Raw genomic sequence first — 24,386 nt, 5'->3', positions numbered from 1 at the left:
GTTAGACATGTAATGCAGGCAAAACCTCTCTCTTGTACCTCGGCCATCACCGTAAGAACACACCCTGAGCGGCCTGCTAGTCCAAGAAGAATGAACGATATCTGTCCTCCTCTGTGGAATTAATACTTATGACATAGTGTCGGGCACTCAGACTGTTAAGTTTTACCACTGCTTCTTAACCCTTTAAGTATTGCTGATCTCCATTACTCAGGCATAAAGTAAAAATTAAGCTCATATTACATGCCAGTGTCTATTATTAAGCTTGCTGGAGATAGTCCCTCTCCAGGAGTTTACCACTAATGGGAAAACATAATAAACTATGCGGTACATTTTTTTTTTTAATTTTTTTTTTCAACTTTTTTTTAATTTATTTTTGGGACAGAGAGAGACAGAGCATGAATGGGGGAGGGGCAGAGAGAGAGAGGGAGAGACACAGAATCGGAAACAGGCTCCAGGCTCCGAGCCATCAGCCCAGAGCCTGACGCGGGGCTCGAACTCACGGACCGAGAGATCGTGACCTGGCTGAAGTCGGACGCTTAACCGACTGCGCCACCCAGGCGCCCCTGCGGTACATTTTTAAGTAGGGATAAGCACAATGTATTGTTTTCCTCAAATTACGTCTTCGGTTTTATCACTCTTCAGACATGTTTCTTGAGGTGTAATCCCTCAAATCTCACATTCACAGAAGGACGCTCATTGCTAAGACCCAGGGACCCATTCATTTCCTTTTCCCGACTTCTTTCCGGCCTTCTCCAGCTTTCCACCTTCCATCGCTTCAAGCAAGTAACTTTCAAAACGCAGACCAGCCCGCCCGCGCCCTCGGCACTAAGATCCCTCCCCACCGCCCTCTGCCGGCCACGCCTCCTTACAGACGAGGAAGTTTTTCCCGGCGCTGCACTGGGATTCACCGGAAGCGCTCCCCCCGGAAGCGTGGAGAGCCAGCGCCTGCCAGTCGGGTTCCGGGAGACTCCGAGCGGGGGCGGGGAGCTGCAGTGCATTCTGGGAAAGCCTCCAAGCCCTCGGCTTTGTTTCCTGCCCCAGCGCGGCGTTTGGTTTCCGGAGGTCCGCAGAAGCACTGCGGTTCCCGGCTTGCGGGCTTTCCTCGGAGGCGCCTCGCCTTCCCACCTCGGGTTTTGGCTCGCGCGGCAGTCCTCCCGACGCCGCCAGCATGTCTGGGGTGCGCGCTGTGCGGATCAGCATCGAGTCGGCCTGCGAGAAGCAGGTCCAGGAGGTGGGCCTGGATGGCACTGAAACGTACCTGCAGCCGCTGTCCATGTCGCAGAACCTGGCGCGCCTGGCCCAGCGGATCGACTTCAGCCAGGGTTCGGGCTCCGAGGAGGAGGAGGCGGCGGGGGCCGAGGGGGACGCGCAGGACTGGGCTGGCGCCGGGTCCAGCGCAGACCAGGACGACGAGGAAGGTAAGGCCCGTGTGTGCTACTCCAGTCCGCGGGCCGGTCTGGGGACCCCGGTACCCGCCCAGGTAATGCCACCCTGCGTCTCCCGTGCTAGACGAGATGCGGTGCGTGGGCGAACTTTGAAAGTAACTTCAGTGCGGAAGAGTGATCGTGCTCACTGTGGTCTTTTCACAGCCTTACGATTTAGGGCGCTGCCTGCCTCCTAATACTCCTTATCCTTCTGCACGTTTTCTTGAATTGGAGCATTTGAGGCACTGTCACTGATGAAGCGTTTAAGTCTGTTATGGGGCATACTTGGTGAAGAAGCCTGCGGTTCATATCGCGGCTCTGCCACGTCTAGTCGAGTTACTTTGCTTCCCTTTGCAATGTGGATGATGCTAATTACACCTACTGAAAAGAGAGAGAGGTCTGTATTGACTGGAATATAAGATAAAGTCTAAGAGGTAGGCTGGGACCAAATCGTGTACAGCCAGTAGGCCAAGATAAGCATGTGACTTTTATTAGAAAGCCAGCTGAAAGCTTTTGAAGGATTTTAAGTAGACTGATGATTCTGTTTTAAAAAAGATGATTTGGGGGCACCTGGGTAGCTCACTGGGTTAAGCGTCCAACTTGGGCTCAGGTCACGTTATCACAGCTCCCTGAGTTCCAGCCCTGCGTGGATCTCTGTGCTGACAACTCAAAGCCTGGAGCCTGCTTGGGATTCTGTGTCTCCCTCTCTCTCTGCCCTCCCCTGCTCGTGCTCTGTCTCCCTCTCTCTCTCTCAAAAACAAATGAACATTTTTTAAAAATTAAGAAAAAAAAAAAAAGATTATTCTGGATCCTATGTAGCGAATGGGTTACAGGGAAAATGAAACCGGAAGGAGGGAGACTGGTTAGGAGAGAACTATAGAAAAAGTGTGAATGGGTTTTGGATTTTCATTATTGTCAGGGATAAAAAATAGTCACAATGATTTAGGTATGTGCAACAGACCCTGTGTAAATGGGAATTTAAAGATGGCATTTCAAAACAGTGGTGTTAGGATAACTGGGGGTCCATTTGGGATTAAAAAGCAAATACTGCCTCCTACTTCACACTCAGATTAGTTCCACAAGGATTGAAATACAAATGAAGAGAATAAAGTAAAAATTGGAAGGAAACTATAATCATAAAACTTTGGGAGTAGAAGATACCTTCCTAATCAAGATAGGAAATACAGAAAATATAAACCCAAAGAGACAGATTCATTACATAAAAATTTAAAATAATAATGGAGAAAGGTGCTATGAACAAAGTGAGAAAATAAATGTCTGGGAAAAGTATTTGCAACATACAGGACACATAGTAGTCAATATCCCTGCTATTCAAAGATTCCCTTCCAACTGGGGGGGAGACAAGGCACTGGAAAAACAGCCCAAAGGCATAAACAGCTCACAGGAAAAGACTTCAGATCTCACAATTAGGGAGAGGCAAATTAAAACACTATTCTGGTGCATTAGCAACATAGTATCCAGTGTTGGAAATGTGAATTGGTAAAGCCTTTTTGGAAGGTTTAGCAGTTCAGTATGTCAAAAATGTTAAATGTGTATCTCCTTTGACCTACTAAATCATGGCTAGGAATTTAACCTACAGAAAAAGTTGTCCATGTACACAGATGTGTGTTCAGCATGTTTACCATTACTGACATTATGGAAAGCAACGTACATGTCCGTTAAATAGGAATGGTTAAACTTACTGTACAGCTATGCTCCAGAATGTCAAATAGCATTAAAAGAATGAAACAGATCTATGTACTGACATGGAAGTAGCCGTAGGACATATTAAGTGAGGAAAAAAAACCAAGTAATAGAAACATGGAAGTAAATGTATATAAATGCATCGAAAAACAGTTGGATGGATACACCTCAACTGTTAATATTGATTACTTCTCAGGATGGGAAAGAACTAGGGATGGGGAACAAAGGAAGACTTTTACTTTTTTACTCTATAACTCTATTTGAACTCTATATAATGAGCATGTATTTGGTGGAATTTAATGAAGTGAGGTTGGAAGGCATGTTAACAGTTTTTAATATCGGAATGCTGCCCTTATAGATCATTTAAAAAAACTTTTTTAAGGTTTATTTTGAGGGAGAGAGAGAGAGCCCGCATGTGTGTGGCAGTGCGGGGAGAAGGGCCGAGGGAGAGAATCCCAAGCAGGCTCCTCCCTGTCAGCAGAGAGCCCAAAGTGGGGTTGAACTCAGGAATGTTACCCAAGCCTACCTGAGCCAAACCTTGGCCTGAAGCAAAATCAAGAGTCAAGTCATTTGTCTGACTGAGCCACCCAGGTGCCCCTGTAGGTCACTTTTATGTTTGTACTTTAATGTATTTTGGAAATTCTCTCGTTATTCAACTTTTGGTTTTTTTTTTAATGTTTCTTTTTGAGAGAGAGACACAGAGTGTGGGTAGGGGAGGGGCAGAGAGAGGGAGACACAGAATCTGAAGCAGGCTCCAGGCTCTGAGCTGTCAGCACAGAGCCTGACACGGGGCTCAAATCTACGAACCGTGAGATCATGACCTGAGCCGAGATTGGACATTTAACCGACTGAGCCACCCAGGCACCCTTCCAGTTACTCAAGTTTTAAAAGCTGGAAGAAAAGGGTTATTTAAAAGTCTTGCATATATTGAAAAAAAAAATACTGAAATGCTTACCTGTAATGTTGGAATGTTAGATTTAAGCTGTGGAAATTAGATATCATGTTTGTTTTGCCATTGTAGGAATGCTAGCTTAAATATTAACGCAAAGATTTTAATAAGAAAGGGTACGTGGAATGGGATAAAACAGGAAGCGATTTGAAACGAAAGTCATTGTTCTTTTAGTACTTACAACATCTCAGTGAGATTTCTGCCTTCTAGTCAGTGTAACTCATACCTTGTGTGTTTCTTTTTTTCTTTCTCTTTTTAGGGCTGGTAAAATTTCAACCTTCTCTTTGGCCCTGGGACTCCGTGAGGAACAATTTGAGAAGTGCCTTGACAGAGATGTGTGTTCTCTATGATGTCCTTAGTATTGTTAGAGATAAAAAATTTATGACTCTTGATCCCGTCTCTCAGGATGCACTTCCTCCAAAACAGGTATTCGTGGGCTTTAACTGAATAATGATACCATTTTATTGAGTCCCAGGACCACTTTTCAGGCTGTGTGCCTTCTGTGCTCTTTGCCTTTCATGCAAAATTAAGTCCAGATGAAGCTGTGAAGACTGGTTCAAAACAAAGGTGTGAAACCGCAGCTCCTTTATTTGTCATTTTATTAATGGTCCTGCGACCCTTAGAGGAGTTAAGTTTCATTAATAATATAACACTTGAAAGTTTCCCAGGTCTTAACAAATTCTTACAGCCTGGATCATTGGTCTGCAGTGTATTACACAAAAATGTGATAGTGAAATGGCTGTGGAGTCAGACAGACCTGGGTTCAAATCCCTCCTCTGCCGTCATTAGCCCTGGGTCCTTCAGCAAGTGAGTTTTTTCAGAGTCTCACTTTTCCCCTCAACCTGTTTCTAGGGCCTGGTTTAAAAAGGCCAAACTGTGAAAGCTAGGTGAGATTGTTGCAGTTTGAGGAAGAGCGTGTTTAATTTTTGAGCATGAGAGGATGAAAGGGAGGCAACAGAAGGATGCACTAGTGAATGGAAAGTCTGAAATTAAGGAGGCCATCTGGGAGGTTCTCAAGGAAAAGCAGCATTAGGTCCACGACCAGGTTAATGGCGAGAAGAGGAAGTAATGGTTGTTCCTGCCCATTTGTACGTAAAGTGCATTGAATGTAATTACTCATGTGGTAATAGTTTCGGAATCTAGAAACGCCATGCTGGAAGACTTCTTAGAGATCATTCAGCCTGGTTCCTTCGTTGTACAGAGAGAACCCCGAGGCCCAGAGGGATGCGTGACACATTCCGAGGCAGCACAGCCTGTGGTTAGAGAGCCAAGACCACAACTCTGGCTCCTTATTCCTAGCCCACGGCCTTTACCTGTGCTCTTCCCAGAGAGGGGTCTCCAGGAATTTCTTGATCTCTCCAAGAATTTAGAATTCACTTCCCTGATACGGTCCAAAGATTATTGTGACCAGCACTATTCTTTAAACCTGTGGATGGGAATTTTCCCCGTTCTTGGTTACGCTGTAGTGCGAAAGAATTCCTGGCTCTTTCTCTTGCACAGCTGACCTGCCATTCTGCTGTTGCTACGTAGAGTTAAGGAACATAACTATTAAGAAAATTTAAAATGTATTACATTTTAAAAATTGACAAGTGATTATTGTGACATTTTATGAAACTTGGTGATTTTGATTCATGCAGCCAGAAGACTTTTCTTTTGTTAAATTTGGCTCATTTGGAAGTGTATCCGGTTACTAGAGTACACAAATCGGTGGTGATTAATGGGTATTTAGGTATGTACATATAATACATAGATTATGCTATCTCATCAGTTTTCCAGAAATCAGCCTTCAGTGAAGTGCATTAATTTTAATGCTGTGTGGCTTCAGTCTATTCCAAAGGCACATTGGTAGCTTGCCATCATGTAATTTTACAGCTGTACTCATTGGGATCATTCATTTATTCCAGAAATCAAGTAGTAGGTGCTGAGCATTGTTCTAGCGTCTATGGACATAGTGGGTCTTGCCATCGTGGGTGACTTTGAAGCAGGGATTACAGAGAAGGGTATACACGGGGCCGGGGGTGGGCATTTGTACGACACGAGAGGGGAACCCCATCTAGACTGGGCAGAGTTCACATGAGTTCTGATTTGTAGTCCAGTGTGGTGTTTGTGGTTTAACATAAGTTTATTTGAGTTGACGGGAGAAATCGTTAAGGTTGTTATTTTTCAAAAAACAGTGCTTTTCTTTAATTTCTTAGTTTTCTCCTGAGTAGGTATTTTATTATTGAGAAATGTTGAAATCATTTACAAATACAGAACTGTATGGTTGGATTGTCTTTGCTAGAACCCTCAGACACTGCAGTTGATATCTAAAAAGAAGTCGCTGGCTGGAGCGGCACAGATCCTACTGAAGGGGGCAGAAAGATTGACCAAATCAGTCACTGAAAACCAAGAAAATAAGCTGCAAAGAGACTTCAACTCTGAGCTTTTGAGATTACGGCAACACTGGAAACTCAGAAAAGTTGGAGATAAAATTCTTGGAGATCTGAGCTACAGAAGCGCAGGTATAGATCATTGTTAGAAACGGTCCTTTTAAGCTGTAGCTTGTCACAAAACTATACAGGGTTGACTGTGATGTTTATGTGTATGGCTAGAATGTATGGCTTCTCAGTTACAGGTTACATTTTGAAATTTTAATTTCTGTACACAGAAGCCTGATAAGCTAAAATTACTCATATAGCCTTATAAGTGAATATATATATAGAGAGAGAGGGAGGGATTCAGTTTGAAAATCTTTAGATGCATTTAACAGAAAGCTTATGTGCTAACACACCCTGAACCATAATTGACATTTTAGTCAGAGATGAAGGAGCTAGGACTGGACTCGATCGGGGGCTCCTTTGTAACCCTTGAAAATTAAGCAAAAGGGGCACCTGAGTGGCTCAGTCGGTTAAGCATCTGACTCTTGACTTTGGCTCACGTCATCATGTCATGGTTTAGGAGTTCGAGCTCCACGTCAGACTCTGTGCTGACGGTGCAGAGTCTGCTTGGGATTCTCTCTCTCTCTCTCTCTCTCTCTCTCTCTGCCCTTCCCCCATGCTTGCACATGCTCTCTCTCTTTCTCAAAAAATAAATAAAAATAAGCTTAAAAAGTTAAAAAAAACTGAGCATAAAAGGAAAAAGAAATGTTTCCATTTCACCTTAATTCTTTTTTTCTCCATTAAGTCATCTAAGCTGTTGTCACATCCTGGGTTAAGGGAGAGAGTGGTGAAAACACTTTGCCTTTTGCCCCATTCTACCAAGGTTGCAGGAATATATTTTGTTGGCATATACCAAAATTTGATGATCTTGAATTCACATCTGTTTGTACAAACTTTTTATTGTTGACCTATAATACGTTTCTGGAGGTAATCGTGCTGCTGTCTTGTAAGCCACTAAGGTGTATTCAGAGTAGCGGCACAGTAAAGGTTTACAAGACTCCCAGCTCAGTGGAGTAAAAAAGCTTTGAGTGCCAAGGGATAAAGCAAGGAGCCCTGGCTGTGATCACCGTGATAACAGGAGAGAGATAGTTTAAAAAGACTCATTTGCCAGAGGGAGCCATCGTTGTCCTACCATTAAAAGCAGGCAAGGTGAGGTGGTTTAAGTCAGTACCGGAGAACCTAAGTGTCTCAGCATTTGATGTAAACTGGGGAATTCTGAAGGTAAAATCCTATTTCAAGATGACCAAGACTTTTTTCTGTTTTTTTTACATATTTTTAAAAATTAATTACTTAATTATTTCATTTACATCCAAGTTAGCATATGGCGCAATAATGATTCCAGGAGTAGATTCCAGTGAGTCATTCCCTATGTGTAATACCCAGTGCTCATTCCAACAGGCGTCTTCTTTAATTTCTCTTACCCATTTAAAATGCCCATCCCCCAACCCATAACTCTCCAGCAAACCTCATTTTATTCTCTGTATTTAAGGGTCTCTTATGTTTTGTCCCTCTCCTTGTTTTTATATTGTTTCTGCTTCCCTTTCCTTACGTTCATCTGTTTTGTATCCTAAAAAGTCATATGAAGTCAAGATATTTGTCTTTCTCTGACTGGCTAATTTCGCTTAGCATAATATTCTCTAGTTCTGTCCACGTAACTGCAAATGGCAAGATTTCATTCTTTTTGATTGCTGAGTAATACTCCATTGTAGATGTGTATAAATATATATATATATATATATATTTATACACATCTGACGGTGCAGATATATATATACATATATATATATATATACATATATATATATATATATTTTTATACACACCACATCTTCCTTATCCATTCATCCATCGATGGACATTTGGGCTCTTTCCATACTTGGGCTATTGTTGATGGTGCTGCTATAAACATTGGGGTGCATGTGCTCCTTTAAAACAGCACACCTGTGAAATATTATATACTTAAGGTATATTAAATTTATGCGTTAACTTGTTTCTATTTTCTTGTTTTTAATACCCCATTAGGATCTCTCTTTCCCCATCACGGTACATTCGAAGTAATAAAGAATACAGATATTGATCTGGATAAGAAGATACCTGAAGATTACTGTCCCCTCGATGTACAAATTCCTAGTGATTTAGAGGGGTCTGCATATATCAAGGTATTTGCCGAAGTTTTTTCTTTTTTTTGAATGTTTATTCTTGAGAGAGGGAGACCACACAAGCAGGGCAGGGGCAGAGAGAGAGGGAGACAGAGAATCCCTACGCTGTCAGCACAGAGCCCGATGTGGGACTCAGACCCACAAACTGTGAGGTCATGCCCTGAGACAAAGTCAGACATGAGCCGAAGTCAGACACTCAACTGACTGAACCACCCAGGTGCCCCTTGTTAAAGTATGTTTTAGTAATTTCTTCACCCAGAAGTTAATTTGCTAACATTTTTTCATGTTTTTATTGTCCCATAGGTTTCAATTCAAAAACAGGCTCCAGACATAGGTGACCTTGGCACAGTCAACCTCTTCAAACGACCTTTGCCCAAATCCAAACCAGGTGTAGTTATGTTCTGTCCTCTAACTTCTGGTCCTGTCTTACATTCCCAAATAAACTGGTGATAAATGTAGAGAGGAAAAGTTGGTACTCTGGAGTAAGGACAATTGGAAATTTATTATTTATAATCCGTTAATTAACCGTTGGTGAATAGCTGTGCAATCTTTTTTTTTAAGATCAAACTTCTTTACCAGTTTTCTACATAAATGAAAGGAAAATTTTTGAGTTTTGGGAAAGATATGCTGTAATACAGTGTTTTCTGAACTTTTGTCGTATGGATTCAAGTCCCCACTTAAGCGAATTAATGCATAATCCGGTCAGATAATTGATATATACATATGTGCCCTGTCTTTCAGGTTCCCCACATTGGCAGACGAAATTAGAAGCAGCACAGAACGTTCTCTTGTGTAAAGAAATTTTTGCGCAGCTCTCTCGGGAAGCTGTTCAAATTAAGTCACAGATCCCTCACATTGTGGTGAAAAACCAGATTATCTCTCAGCCCTTTCCAAGTAAGAGCAGCCAACCCTTTTGAGTTTATAAATAGGACTTTGTGGTTTGGGGAACAGGGCAGAGGGGCTAGTTACGTATTTGGCTGCGTTGAGGGAACAGTAAGGGCAAAGCGGTAGCGTGCTGTCCATAATGGTGGCTCATAAAGCGCGCAAGACACAGCACGTCTCCCAATTCTAGTCTGTGTCCTAAGTCGTGTCACTCCTGGATTTTAAACCACATACGCGAAAAACGTGTACTAGCAAGGCTGTTACTCAGCAACAGTTGCTTTGAGGTGTCTGCTGACACCGTTCGTGGACTATTTCCCAGTGATCCTGTCCTACTGGCTAAATAAGATGTCAGTCAGACAGTGGTTGTTAAATACCTGTAATATTCCTAAATTTGTGGAAATTGGGATTTTAATTATATTATTATTCAAGAGCAGTTGGAATTGCCCTGGAGATCAATTTGTTGTTAAGCCATGTCACTGATTTTTGTTTGTTTGTTTGTTTTTAAAATTGTGAGATGTAGCTTCTTGAGTCTTGTCAAAGGAATGGGTTTTACAAGTGAAAAATTCCATCCATGCTTTCATGACAGCAAGGAAGAGTATTTGTCTTTTTTCTAATCAGCACGACCAGATACCCACTTGGTGGGGTTTTTTGTTGTTGTTTTTCCAAGGTTTTTTGTGTTTTTTTTTTAATATTAATTTTTGAGAAGAGAGAGTGAGCATGGAGTAGGGGAGGGGCAGAGAGAGAGGGAAACAGAATCAGAGGATTGGAAGCAATCTCTGTGCTGACTGCAGAGAGTCTGATGTGGGGCTGGAAGTCATGAACCGTGAGATCATGACCTGAGCCGAAGTTGGACGCTTAACTGACTGAGTCCCCCAGGCGCCCCAACTAAGTGTTTTTTGTTTTTTCAAAAATGGTGTTGTGTTTTTTGTTTTTAATTTAAAGGCAAGAAGAAACTAATTAACATACAGTTTCTGTTGAACTCTCTTTATCCACAGCTCAAAGTCAACAGCCACATTGTAGGTCAATAGAACTTGAATTATTAAAATACGTGATGGTTTATTATATTCCTGAATAGTCATTTTGGTGTGAAAATGGTAATCGTGAAGCCTGATCTCCAAGTTTAGAATGCTCTTTTGAGAAAGGGCTGTGATTATACTTTATGAAGACAGTTGTGCTTTTCTGTATCTTCGGTTATTTGCATCTGTCCTACTTCTTTTTATAAATAGGCTTGCAGTTACTGATTTCTTTGTGCCATTCCTCAAATGATAAGAAATCCCAAAAATGTGCTACTGAGAAGCAAAGTCCGGAGGACCATCTTTATGTCTTAGAGCATAATTTGCATCTACTAATTAGAGAGGTAATGGAATAAATGTCTCTTCTTGCGTTTTGGTAAGCATACCCAGTGCGGTGAATGTGCATAGGCTCCTCTCTGCTGAGTCCTCGTTATTCCCCTAGTGATGGCTTTCACCGTCTGTGATGTGAAGGATCCTTGCTCTGTGTTGGGGGAATATGCCGATAATCAGAATTCTCAGTCTGTGATCACAAGCTTAGCTTCTAGTGGTAGAAATAAACCTCAAGCTTGATACGGACGCACCAGGAAAGTGTGCAGAGTGCAGAGAGAAACTCAATAGAAATATGTATTCCAGCCTCCCCTGCCTTAAATATGTAAGTATTAGTTGCTTTAAAGAAACAAAAAAGTTTTTTAAATTTGCAATTGTTTACGGTGACAGATGTTAACTAGGATTATTTTGAATCATTTTACAGCATATACTAACATCAGGTCATGATGTTGTCTGCCTTAAACTAACACGTTCTATGTCAGTTATGCTTCGGTATGAAATTAATTGAAAATGGCTATTCTTGTTACAGTTTCATAAACAGACCTTGAGTTCCATCACGATGCCCCATCCAGCAAGTGCACCTTTTGGTCACAAGAGAATGAGACTTTCGGGTCCCCAGGCTTTTGATAAAAACGAGATTAATTCATTACAATCCAGTGAAGGGCTTCTGGAAAAAATAATTAAACAAGCAAAGCATATCTTTCTGAGGAGCAGGTAAAGATGAACAAAGTAATGGTTTTTCTTCAAAGCTTCAGTCATTTTTCCTTTATTACTTACTTCCTATGCATTATTTTTGGCATGCTGTAACCTTCTGTGCCAGGAAGGGGGGTGTGGGATAAGAGTTGACACTGATGATCTTGTCAGGTGTGGGGAAGACTTAGCTTCAGGGCCCATGTAACTTACAAGATGGCTTCTGACGCTGGCTGCAGTTTCAGAAGGCACCTGACTAGGAGTGTGCCCTGAACCCCACACCTTCTTCAGTGACCCATCCAGGAGATGCTTGTTCCTGAACTGATTCTAATCTTTTTTTTTTTTTTTTTTTTTTTTTTTTTTTTTTGGCTGTCTCACGTTTTAGGACTTGGGAAGGTGCTTTCCCATATGTTGACTTCTCTAGCTTTTGTTCTCTGGCATCAGGTGGTATTAGTTATTTTCAGTGATGAGAAGGTTCCAACTTAGAGAAGTTGTACAACTTGCTCCAAGTGAGACTTCTAAAGAGTAGCAAAATCAGGGTTCATGCCCAGCTCTGTGGAGCTCTGGGGCTCATTTTCTTGCTTCCATACACACGACAGGAAAACCTTGGTCTGTGAGCGTTTCGTTCTGGAAACATGCTTGTCATCCAAAGCACTCTTCTTCTATCAAAGCGAATTTCAGGAACCATTGGCTCAGTTGTGATCATGTCACACTGGGTGTCACATACTGTTCGAATTGTAAGACACGCTCGTTTATCAAGTTAATATTTGTTAGAAGCGTTTGCTTCTCTTGGGGAACACTAGCAGAACAAGTTACTTGCAATCCAAAGTTTTATGTTTACAAAAGAACTTGTACTTAAATGTGCCTTCTTCAAATGCTAAAGGTTTGCACGCCTGAGTGGCTCAGTTTATTTTGAGAGAGACAGAGACAGTGCAAGTGGGGGAGGGGCAGAGAGAGAGGGAGGCAGAGAATCCCAGGCAGGCCCCGTGTACCAGTGCAGAGCCCGATGCGGGTCTCAAACTCACAAAGAGCGAGATCAAGACCTGAGCCAAAACCAAGAGTTGGATGGTTAACCAACTGAGGCACCTAAGTGCCCCAAGCATCTGACTCTTGATTTCAGCTTAGGTCATGATCTGGAAGCAGGGTCATGAGATTGAGTCCTACGTGGGATTTCTCTCCTCTCTCCCCCTCTCCCTCTTTCTCAATCTCTCAAAACAAATAAACAAACTTTAAAAAAGAAAAAAAGAAACATGTTGAAGGTGCTCTTGTATTTTAGTATTGTTCCTTGGTGAAGAGAGCTGTTTTTTTACTTCATTTAGAATGGTGCCTTGATAATATTCCAGACTCTCAGGTGTGGGCACACTGTGCTGTGGATGAGTGTTTATTTTGATTTTTATTTTTTTCATGCTAATACAAGGCATGGTTTTCTTTTTAAATTTTTTTTTTAATGTTTTATTTATTTTTGAGAGAAAGAGACCGCGTGAGTGGGGGAGGGGCAGAGAGCGAGACACAGAATCCAAAGCAGGCTCCAGGCTCTGAGCTGTCAGCACAGAACTTGTACCCGAGAACTGTGAGATTATGACCTGAGCCAAAGTTGGATGTTTAACTGGCAAAGCCGCCCAGGCTCTTCTGCAAGTCATGGTTTTAATGGCACATACATGTGTAGTCTTTAAATGGAAACCTAAGCCTGAAGCTTGTAGTAAAATGAATTAGGAAGACATGTTCTGAGAAGACAGCATGGTGCAGTAAAAGGAATAAGAAATTTGGGGTAAAAAAATGTGCTTAAACCAGGGCTCAGGAGGCGCTTGGGTGGCTCAGTTGTTTGAGCATCCGACTTCGGCTCAGGTCATGATCTCACAGTTCCTGGGTTCGAACCCTGTGTGGGGCTCTGTGCGGTTTGTGGGTTAGAGCCCCACATTGGGCTCTGTGCTGACAGCTCAGAGCCTGGAGCCTCCTTCAGATTCTGTGTCCCCTTTTCTCTGCCCCTCCCCTGCTCGTGTTCTCTCTCTCAAAAATAAGTAAACATTAAAACAACAACAACAAAAACAGGGCTCAGTTACTTGCTAACTAACTTTGGGGCGTTTTTTGTTTTTTTAGTTTTGTTTAAGTTTATTTATTTTTAGAGACAGCATGTGCATGAGTGGGGGGTTGGGGGGCAGAGAGAATGGGAGGGAGAGAATCCCAAGCAGGTTCCGCTCTGTTAGTGCAGAGCCGGACGTGGAGCTCAATCCCACAAACCGCTAGCTCATGACCTGAGCCAAAATCAAGAGTCAGACACTTAACTGACTGAGCCACCCAGGCGCTCCACTAACTTTGGTTTTCATATCTATGACCCTCCACCTATTTCTCTGCCAGTTAGGGATATAGGAGTCTGGTCTTCGGGTCAAATGAAATATACGCAGAAGTTCCTTATAAACAATAAAATAGGGTAGGTTACTGTTGTCACTTTCATTTGTATGTTTCAGTTATCAAAACCTTTAACCTAAAGTCAGGGGAATGAAGGTAGCTATTTTTGGAATCCTCATACATTTTCAGAGTATTGTTATAGTGTTGGAGGCAGCAAAGCTTTAAAAATATTCCTGCGTTCCCCAGTTATAAAATAATTTTCCAACGTATCAACCCCATCTGTATAAATACCATACACAAGCAAGACCTGTTATTAACATGCTCATGTATTTTGATATATATGTGTGCTAGGGTATGTGTATCTTTTTTTTTAAATCTGGAATCGGGGCGCCTGGGTGGTTCAGTCAGTTGAGTGTCTGACTCTTGATTTTGGCTCAGGTCATGTGCTGGGGATTGTGGGATCTACCTCTGTGCTGCTTAAGATTCTCTCTCTCTCTCTTCCCCCTCGTGCTCTCTCTCAAATTAAAAAAAAAAAAAAAAGGAAAATCTGGAATCACAAAATTTTATATCCTGCTTTCACTTCATATTATAAATGTTTTTATCTTTCATTAAATGCTTTTCAGAGATATTTTAATAGCTATGCAATACCCCATTATGTAAACACTCCATGATTTCTTTTACCAATTCTCAGTCACTAGATACTTTTTATTTCCAGTTTATTGAGGCATAATGCTAAGATCAGTGCTCACATACATATCTGTCTGCTGTAGGAATTTTTGGAAGAAATTCTGTCCAGGAAACGAATCCCAGAAAAGGAAGAGAAAGTTTAAGAGGTTGAAAGAAACCAGTACTGGAGCAGAAGCAGTAAAAGAGCAAACCCCAAACCCATTTATGTAAATGGCCTTTTGTCCTCAATGGCAGTTTGCATTTCTTCCCAATCAAGTACCGGAATCAGATAACTAGAAACCGGAGACCTCCAGTAGTCTCATTAAGTGTCATGAATTATGCTTTGGTTCTGGGTAGTAGCTGTTTGACTAGTATGTTAGACTACCGGTTATATACCTCAGCTTATGGCTGTGTCACCTTAGGCAAATTACTAAGTGTGGCTAGACTGAAAAATAGAGATAATCATAGTGTCTACTTGACAGGGTTGTTAGTGAGATGAAACGATACAGTTCACGAAAGCACTTACTATGATCTGTGGTACATAATGAGGAGTTAAATCGTATTTCTCGTGTACATATTTATCTATCTTGGAGTGTAAGGTTTTCATGGTGCAGAAAGGCTCCCTGGCTTCTCAGGAAAATGATTGTAGTTCCGTGATAGTAAATGGGCCTCCACAGTGGGTGTGCCATTTGTTACCAGGGACCAAATATTAACATCCATGAATGATCTCTATTCTCTTCAGACCTGAGGCATATACCCTAAAAGTACCCTTCTTCCTGTGTTCTGATGAGCTTTCCTGAGAGAAAACAAATTGGAGTTCAAAGGAAATAAACCTTTTTTTAAGAAAGGTCTTTCCTTTTCAAATGTAGTATTTTTAAAAAGTAGTCCTCCCGTTTTCAAATAGCCATAACATTAATAAAGTGATTTATAATCTTACTATTTAAAATGGTAGCTTTTTAAAATTTTCACCTTCTTTTCTTTAAAAGAGCTGCTGCAACCATTGACAGCTTGGCAAGTCGCATCGAGGACCCTCAGATACAGGCTCACTGGTCGAATATTAATGATGTTTATGAATCTAGTGTGAAGGTTTTAATCACATCACAAGGTTATGAACAGATATGCAAGTAAGTGTCAAAAATAAGTTGTTCGTTTCAAACGTTAAGTTGCTTTTTATATATTGATGTTTGTTGAATGATTATATCGAGATTTGGGGTTTTATTTGCTGCGGTGCCATAACATTCCAGTAAATTCTATCAACTGTAGAGGTTTTGTGCAAATGAGAAGTAAGAATGTCTGAAGTAGTCTCCGTAAGGTAAATGTCACATATTTGAGTTGCGGCAAAAAATGAGCCTCATCATTGAGCGGCCACACCTTACACTCTGGTCCGCTTCAGTTCTTGCTCGAGGCAGTGGCGAGTCTGGGGTATTTGAAGTGAGTAGGGCTGTTTGCATTAGAGCCTATACTCTCCATATTGTGCCTAAAACAGCCTAAGTTTTGTAGCTCTCCTGGCGGGGGGAGATTAGAGGATTAAACCTGTGTCTAATCCAGTTCATGATTATGCCCTTAAAATGGGGCTGAGAGCTGTGTCTGTAAAGGGGGTGAAATGACTTTTGTCCCGACCATTCACAGAGAAGCACTCTCCTTCACTTACATTCACAAATCACGGGCTAAGATACACGGGACAAATTGGTGGTTGCCAGAGGTTGGGAGGCGGGGTGGGCAAAAGGTACAAACTTCCATTTGTAAAAGTTCTGGGATCTAATGTACACCATGGTGACTATAGTTAAGAATACTGTGTTGTATATTTGAAAGTAGCTAAGAGTAGATCTTGAAAGGTCTTATCACAGGAACAAAAATGGGCAGCTTATGAGGTGATGGGTGTTAACATACTACGATGATCATTTCATAAAATATATACACTTATTACATCATCATGTTCTACATACACCTTAAACCAATCAATGATGTGTGTTAATTATATTTCAATAAATCTGGGGAGAATAAACCAAGTTAATAAAATTAAGCTAGTAGCCACGGAAGGCATTTTGGCCTCCGTTTGAGCCTCTTGAAATTTAACAACTGGGGTTCCTGGGTGGTTCAGTCAGTTAAACGACTAACTCTTGATTTCAGTCCAACTCATGATTCCAGGGTTATGGGATCGAGCCCCATGTCAGGCTCTGCACTGGGTGTGGAGGCTGCTGGGTATATTCTCTCTCTCTCTCTCTCTCTCTCTCTCTCTCTCTCTCTGTCTCTGTCTCTCTCCCCCCCCCCGCCCCTCTCCTGCTTGCACTCTCTCTCTCTCTCTCTCAAATAAAATATTAAAAACTAAAATTAACAACTGACAGGATATAGTTAAGTCCCCTTCCCCAGGTCAGTCTGAGAGAGCCATTAGCAAACATTTATCAATGTCGGTGAGTACCTTTTCTGTTTCAAGTTTTAGTTGCTTTATTTCAGGCAGACCTAACTAGCCACTGTGCTCTCTCTGTTGAGCAAAACACAGTGAAAACAAAATCACCACCCTCAGGAGTAGGAGAGTATAATACCCTTAAAGTGTTGTTTGTTTGTTCATTTATTCATTTATTCATTTATTTATTTATTTATTTATTTAATGTTTGTTTATTTTTGAGACAAAGAGCGTGAGCAGGGGAGGGACAGAGAGAGAGGGAGACACAGAATCCAAAACAGGCTCCAGGCTCTGAGCTGTCAGCACAGAGCCCATTGTAGGGCTCGAACCCACGAACTGTGAGATCATGACCTGAGCTGAAGTCGGACGCTTAACCGACTGAGCCACCCAGGCGCCCCTTAAATTGTTATTTTTAAAAAAAATTGTTTTTAATGTTTTATTTATTTTTGACAGAGAGAGAGAGAGAGCATGAACGGGGGAGGGTCAGAGAGAGAGGGAGACACAGAATCCGAAGCAGGCTCCAGGCTCTGAGCCATCAGCACAGAGCCCAATGCGGGGCTCAAACTCACAGACCGCGAGATCATGACCTGAGCCGAAGGACGCTCAACTGACTGAGCCACCCAAGCGCCCCAATTGTTATTTTTTTAATATAGAGACTTTAATTCACTATTTTTCAAAAATGAAAAATCGCTAGGGAGCATGATGTAAAAGATCGGATATAGAAGATAAAGGAATACACAATGGAAATCAGTCTTGCAACTTCCAGGAAAAGATGGTGGGGTGAAGGTAGATCATGGTTTTCTTCCCCTATACCATAGAGAAATAAGGAAATAATTGAGGTGATTTGGAGTGTGGTGGGAGAGTAGCCGTTGAATAAGGTAAAACAAGTTTGGCATGCATTTTAACTGTTACGGCTAGGTGATGGGGCCATTGGCTTTCATTGTATTTCATTGCATTACTTTCGTATATACTACTATATATGCAAAATCTGTGTACTTTTGCTTAAAATTTTCCACTGTAAAACATTACAAGAAAGAGTACAAAGGAGTGGAAAAGAAAAAAAATTGTCAGCATCGAGTTATTTACGTTTACAAGACCAAACAAATGTGAGATTATGGTTTCAGGGCCCGGGGTAAAAGTTCTAAACTTCTGAGAAGAAGGGTTGTTGATGATGTATCCTTGACAGCATCAGGAGGGAAAGGAAGTAGTAGAATGCCCTTTTCCTCATCTTTTATAGCTGGGGTCAACTTAGGTTATTTAAAGTTGAAAGTAATTCTCTTAGGACTTCCCAGAAGCATCTAAAAAGTTTCTACACATCCTTCTAGGAAAGTCTGTGCATTTACAAGCATATATATCCTACTTTTTCCCTACAATATTGTGCGCTTTTAAAATATTGAGACGTAATTCACATAAAAAATTTACTATTTTAGAGTGTACAGTTCAGTGGATTTTAGTATATTATTTACGTTGTATATCATCACTAATTCTAGAACATTTTCCATTACCTCAAAAAGAAACCCTATACCTATCAGCAGTCATTCCCAATTTGCATGTTTTTTTAAATATTATATTGGTGAATTGCATTAGGTTATATTGGTGAATAAGCATTCCTTAACACTACGTACAGATTTACTTCATTCTTTTTACAGCTTCATTGTGTTCATTGTATGTACCATGACTTTTAATCAGCCTTCTGTTGATGAACATTTTATTGTATTTTTAAATATTTATTCATTTTTGAGAGAGCGCAGGTGGGGAAGGGCAGAGAGAGGGGGATAGAGGATCCTAAGTGAGCTCTGCACTGACAGCAGTGAGCCTGGTGTGGAACTCAAACTCAGAGCCACAAGATCATGACTTGAGCCGAAGTCTGACGCTCAACTGACTGAGCCACCCAGGTGCCCCCTGATGAACATTTTAGTTGGATGCCAGCCAGGTAACTTGTACACGTGCAAGTACATCCATAGGCAAGTATATCCGTAGGATAAAGCCCTACAGGTGTAATTGCTGGGTCAGAAGATAAGGACGTTTAAATTTTGTGTTAATGTTACCAAATTGCTTTTCAAAGCGGTTGCCACAACTATGCTTCTACCAATAGTAATCATAATTTTTTTTAAGTTTATTTATTTTGAGAGAGAGAGAGCATGCACAAGTGGAGGAGGAGGAGAGAGAATCCCAAGCAGGCCCTGCACTGACAGCGTGGATCCCGACACAGGGCTCAAACTCACAAACTGTGAGTCGAGCCAAAATCCATAATCAGACACTTAACTGACTGAGCCACTCAGGCGGGTGCCCCAGTACTCAGGCTTTTTACCATTTGGTTAAGTTTGTAAGTTTTTCCTTTTAAGCCTTCTGAATTTTGTGTTTTTCTTTGAAAGAAATATGTAAACTTTTAATACGTCAAAATTACAATTTTACATAGATAATTGACACAATGTTTTATTCCTAAGTGGTCACTGTAAAGTCAAGTCTAAAAAAAGAGGTATTTTCAAATGTGAGGAGATACAATGCTATTTTATCCTTCAGTTCATCTAGATGGTTTGATTTGGAGAATTTCCTATTTCTCGTAGATGTTGTATGCTAGTGCTAAAAATTTGTAAATTGGTTTGGAAGAAGGTCGTTATCTGCATGTTGTTTTGTGAGTTTCTTTATTTGACCTAAGCCAAGTTAATAGAGTATATATTTTGACTTGTTTGCTGATTATTTCAGGAGAGGGTGTGGAGTTAATGAAAGCTTTTCCCTTTCCGTATGAGAATTTGATCTTCGGTTAACTCTTTAGCTATAGTCCCCTAGTAACCTGCTAAGAAAAGATGCCACCTGTGTTACTAGGCAACATTGCTTTTGGCAAAAATGATCCCAAACTGGTAAAGTGGATCTGGACTGGAAGGAATTATAAACACCTGATGGAGGTGCCTTTGGCTTTTCCCAGATGGAGTGACTTCTCAAACTGGGCAGTATCTCCTGGGGGGGGGGGGGGGGGCTGTGGAGACCATGTCTATGGAGTTGTCATGAGGACATGTGGCTCTTATACGGAATGAGGCTTCTGAGTCGGGGCAGGTCCCCCACATGCCCAGTGTAGATCTCATCTCAGTGCAGCAAAGGTGTGCAGATTGTCAGAGCAGAGTGGCAGTGGGTGTTGGCCGGCTGGCAAGCTGGGCTTCCTCTCCTGCATCCTTCTGCGCTCATGGGTGACCTAGGGGCATCTGGTGGGAGTCTGACGGTTACCTTGAACCTAAGACAAGCCCTCTCTCCCATGGGTGTTGGTGTAGGTTATCAAAATTGTTATTTTCGGTTTCTTTGGTGTTAAGGTTTGAGGTCTGTGGCGTCGTATGAGGTAATTTTGAACATTTCTGATTTTTAGTATATGTGTCTATAAAGGTCCATTCAGCTGCAGTTGAATATCGGAGTTGAGCAGATCCGAGTTGTACACAGGGATGGAAGAGTGATCACACTGTCTCACCAGGAGCAGGAGCTACAGGACTTCCTCCTGTCACAGGTAAGCGTTATAGACCGCAAGTCTGGGGCCTCTTGCCCTTGTTACTGCTTAAAGAACAAAATGAGTAAGGAAGAGTTAAGGTGTATTATAAAAAGAAAGCTATTTTTGTCCGCCATCTTGCTTAATTTCTAGTGCACATTTTACAACTTAATGACTAATTGTGAAACTTTGATAAATTGTCCTAGATATATTTCCAGTTGGTTTGTGGTTAAGATGAAGGAGCAGCTCGGAGACTGTAAACTTCGGATTTCTCACGTTTGCCTGGGTTTACAGCCCCTTTGGGTCCACACAAAAGTGGAGAATTACCCCAGAAAACCAGAGTAGAGATCAGATACAAAACTCTAGTGACCCTCCATGATAATAAGTGGGATATTTTACTTAAGCCCTCAGATACAGTTCTTCCGTGTTAAGGAGCAGCATGGAAAGTGCTGGGTTCTAGTCCCAGGTACACCACAAATTTGCTCTGTGACGCCGGACAAATTTCTGGACCTTCTTTCCTCTTCTGTAAAGTTAAGAATAGTATTTCTCCTGTGTTCCTCATGGAGTTATGATCCAGTGAAAAACTGACTTGTGGGAGAAAGGGTAGGTTTAGAGAAGCTAACACGCTTTTCACAATATACACATTTATATTTCACATAAAGCTGAAAAAAACATGCTCTCTCCATCCTAGAAGCAATAATCTTCTATACTGACTTCTTTCTTTGGTGCCACGTAAATAAAATGCATTTGTGAGATACGGCAGTTCTTGGTTGATTACACTTAAACTGACTTTCGTGTCACACACACACACGCACGCACACAGAACTATATTGGGAGGCTGTTGGGTAGCTCCGAGAACCAATGGAAAGTCTAGAGAACAAGGCTCGCAGGTGGCGGAGATCAAAGGAAGCTGCCCGGTGAGAAGCACAGCCAGGACAGCGGCTGCTGTCAGTTGCCATCCTGACACTCCCACTGCCTTCATCGCTAGTGGCAGAGTGCACTCTAACTTGCCCCTGTGCATTAGTCAGGATTTTAGTAGAAAATAGGTGGCACTCAGTACTTTTTCTAAGGATTTACAAAAGTGTGGGTGTAGGAGAACCACCGGGGAAAGTGTGGTAACCTGGTGCTAGTACCAACCAGGTAACCAGGCCGGGGGGTGCTGAGTGGTCACCAGTCCTAAGCCAGAGGGATAAGGGGAGGGCTTGTAGGTGCCCTAAAGGGGGAGAGTCATGTGGAACAGGCCACCTTGGAAAAAAACTAGTCGCCTTTCATCACCGGATACAAGCTCACGGGGAAGGGTACCGACCTTGCTTTCCTCTCTCTTTCGCCATCCTCTGGCTCCCATTACCTTGGTTGCTCCCGTTGTCTGAACCCACCCTGAAGCCAAATGATGTAACCATATGGGTCATCCTCTCCGGGTGGAGTAGGGTGGAGAGTGGATTTGCAGGGGTAACTGGAAGATACTCAGCACACCCCGCTGCCTTTGGTACTGCGCCACATTCGGTGATCCAGGTGGGAGTCTTTGGTTGGCCAAGTTTAGGTCACGTGTCTGTGCTCAAGCTGCCATCGGGCAGGGAAGGCGAGCATCAGGCTATTTTAACCTCTGCGGTGGAAGGTGGGATCCTCCCCCGGTAATCACAGAGGAGGGTTCCTCACACAGAAGATAGGATTCTTGTCTGTGCTCGGCAGGGGACACCCCAACAAAAAGTTCACAGTCGTGATGTCAAGCTACTGCAAAGTAAATATCCATGGCAATTACACATAAAGTTTCCTTTTTCGTTCACAGATGTCACAGCATCAGGTGCATGCAGTTCAGCAGCTCGCCAAGGTTATGGGCTGGCAAGTGCTAAGCTTCAGTAATCATGTGGGCCTTGGACCCATAGAGAGCATTGGCAATGCCTCTGCCATAACGGTGGCCTCCCCGAGTGGTGACTATGCTATCTCAGGTACTGGCTGCTGCTTGGAATGTGAAGAGGCCTTTGGGAGTTTGGTGTTAACATTTACCTGTAATAGGCATACTTGGGAGTCATTTATCTCTGCAGTGAGTTCATATAGCAGTTATGCTGAGCTTTTATCTGATCATAGCTATTATTCAGAGCAACAAATTATTCTCTTCTAGTGGTCTTAAAAATGTTTTGCTTGGTGACACATTTTCCTAAGAGATCTGAAAACTGCCATTAGCATCGTTACTCCTAAAGTTCAAAACCTTTGATGGATAAATGCTTTTTGAAAATGTACTGCAAATTGGCAAGAGTAATATCAGATCCTAAGGACATGACGGGATGGAACAGAGAGGAGAGGAGTTTTTGGAGTACTTGCGGCTTTAGTGTAGTCTTTTCTTTCCTTCTTTCTTTTTTTTTTTTTTTTTTACCGTTTATTTTTGAGAGGCAGAGAGAGAGCACAAGCAGGGGAGGGGCAGAGAGAGGGAGAAACAGAATCTGAAGCAGGGTCCAGGCTCTGGGCTGTCAGCACAGAGCCCGACGTGGGACTCATACTCACAAACTGCGAGATCATGACTTGAGCCGAAGTCGGACACTTACCTGACTGAGCCACCCAGGCGCCCCTAGTGTGGTCTTTACTAATACCTGTTCTAAATATTTGAAAGAGTGAGCAATTAGAAATTTTTCCCCCAGAACCATGGTCTGAATCTGTAGGCTTGGTCATTTGCTCGATCTTTATTGATAAGAGTTTCAAAATACCCATTTCTTCTTCGCTGAGTAATGAAGCCTCATTAAAACCTGAAGTTCGTAATTCAGAATAATCTTGCCTTCTCCCTCCCAGTCCTGATTCTGAACGTTTGAGTTTCCTTCTATATTAGATGTGTGTCAAGTGTTTTAGAAAAAAAATAAATTGGTTTTCTGAAAATATACAGGACATATGACTTTCCTAAGCCAGAATTCATCTTGCCACATTTTTATGATACAAACAGTAATTCGTGAATATTTATACCAGCCTAGTATATATAAATCAGCAAGGTTTGTTTGGTTTTTTGCATATGAAAACGGACCAGCGCTTTTAAACAAGAGCTTTTAAGTGCATATGCAGAAAAGGTTTTTGTATTCGTGGTAGAATGAAGTTGTGGGACGCTTCCTTCCTTGTTTTCTAGTTTGGAAATTGACCATACTGATATTTTGGTTTTGCTCCGCAGTTCGCAATGGCCCTGAAAGTGGCAGCAAGATCATGGTTCAGTTTCCCCGGAACCAGTGTAAAGACCTTCCGAAGAGTGATGTTTTACAGGATAGCAAATGGAATCATCTTCGTGGTCCGTTCAGAGAAGTTCAGTGGAATAAGATGGAAGGTCGAAACTTTGTCTATAAAATGGAGCTGCTTATGTCTGCGCTCAGCCCTTGCCTGCTATGATCCTTGTTTCCAGCACGGTCTCTGGATTGTTTTTTGGCAGAGAAGTTTCCAGAAACGGACTTGAGAAGATGAACCATAAGCACAAGGAAGAGAAATTTTCCAAAGGAGTATTGTTTTAAAAAAATAATTAGCAGATGTTTACCTAGCATTTTGAAACCTTTCACTTTATAAGTGACAAGTGCTTTGAAATGCAGAAGCTTATGTACAGTTATGGGGTATATAGTATAGGGAGATGCAAAACAACTTTTTTTATGCAGTTAACTTGAAATGTTACTAATTTATGGGTTTGAATTAACTTTTTAAAATATTCCTTTGATGTTGACATCAAATAAAGCATATGGTTAAAAATTCCAGATACTCGTTGAACTCTTAACAACCTAAATGAATGGTCTTTTCTTTTTTTTTTTTTTTTTAGAAAAGAGCACTGATGATTTTAAAGTTTATTTATTGAGAGAGAAGAGAGCAGAGGAGGGGCAGAGAGAGGAGAGAGAGAATCCCAAGCAGGCTCTGTACTGTCATCGTGGAACCTGTCCCTGGGCTTGAGGTCACAAACTGAGAGATCATAACCTGAGC

The 24,386-nt window shown here is 41.8% G+C and overlaps 1 protein-coding gene and 1 non-coding gene across 2 annotated transcripts; both read left to right on the top strand.

The window, feature by feature from the left end:
• Positions 1-915: 915 nt before the first annotated feature.
• Positions 916-24,166, top strand: MED17 (mediator complex subunit 17). Its single transcript, XM_007079028.3, has 12 exons — positions 916-1,418; positions 4,337-4,503; positions 6,359-6,578; positions 8,517-8,653; positions 8,957-9,041; positions 9,395-9,547; positions 10,762-10,892; positions 11,405-11,589; positions 15,564-15,701; positions 20,357-20,474; positions 22,240-22,399; positions 23,602-24,166. The coding sequence occupies exons 1-12, from the start codon at positions 1,169-1,171 to the stop codon at positions 23,811-23,813; spliced, it is 1,956 nt and encodes a 651-aa protein (XP_007079090.1). The 5' UTR covers positions 916-1,168; the 3' UTR covers positions 23,814-24,166.
• Positions 5,487-5,622, top strand: LOC122231609. The gene has a single exon (XR_006208866.1). It is a non-coding gene; the product is annotated as a small nucleolar RNA SNORA46 (small nucleolar RNA).
• Positions 24,167-24,386: the final 220 nt, after the last annotated feature.

Source organism: Panthera tigris, chromosome D1 (assembly GCF_018350195.1).
Source record: "Panthera tigris isolate Pti1 chromosome D1, P.tigris_Pti1_mat1.1, whole genome shotgun sequence".
Classification (NCBI taxonomy): Eukaryota; Metazoa; Chordata; class Mammalia; order Carnivora; family Felidae; genus Panthera; species Panthera tigris.
Note: the sequence above shows the minus strand (reverse complement) of the source record. Positions and strands in the feature narration are given on the sequence as shown.

Coding starts and splice junctions, on each gene's coding strand:
- MED17 (XM_007079028.3), top strand. CDS start 1,169: ATGTCTGGGGTGCGCGCTGTGCGGATCAGCATCGAGTCGGCCTGCGAG. Junction 1,419..4,336: donor AGACCAGGACGACGAGGAAG/GTAAGGCCCGTG, acceptor TTCTCTTTTTAG/GGCTGGTAAAATTTCAACCT. Junction 15,702..20,356: donor GGTTATGAACAGATATGCAA/GTAAGTGTCAAA, acceptor GTGTCTATAAAG/GTCCATTCAGCTGCAGTTGA.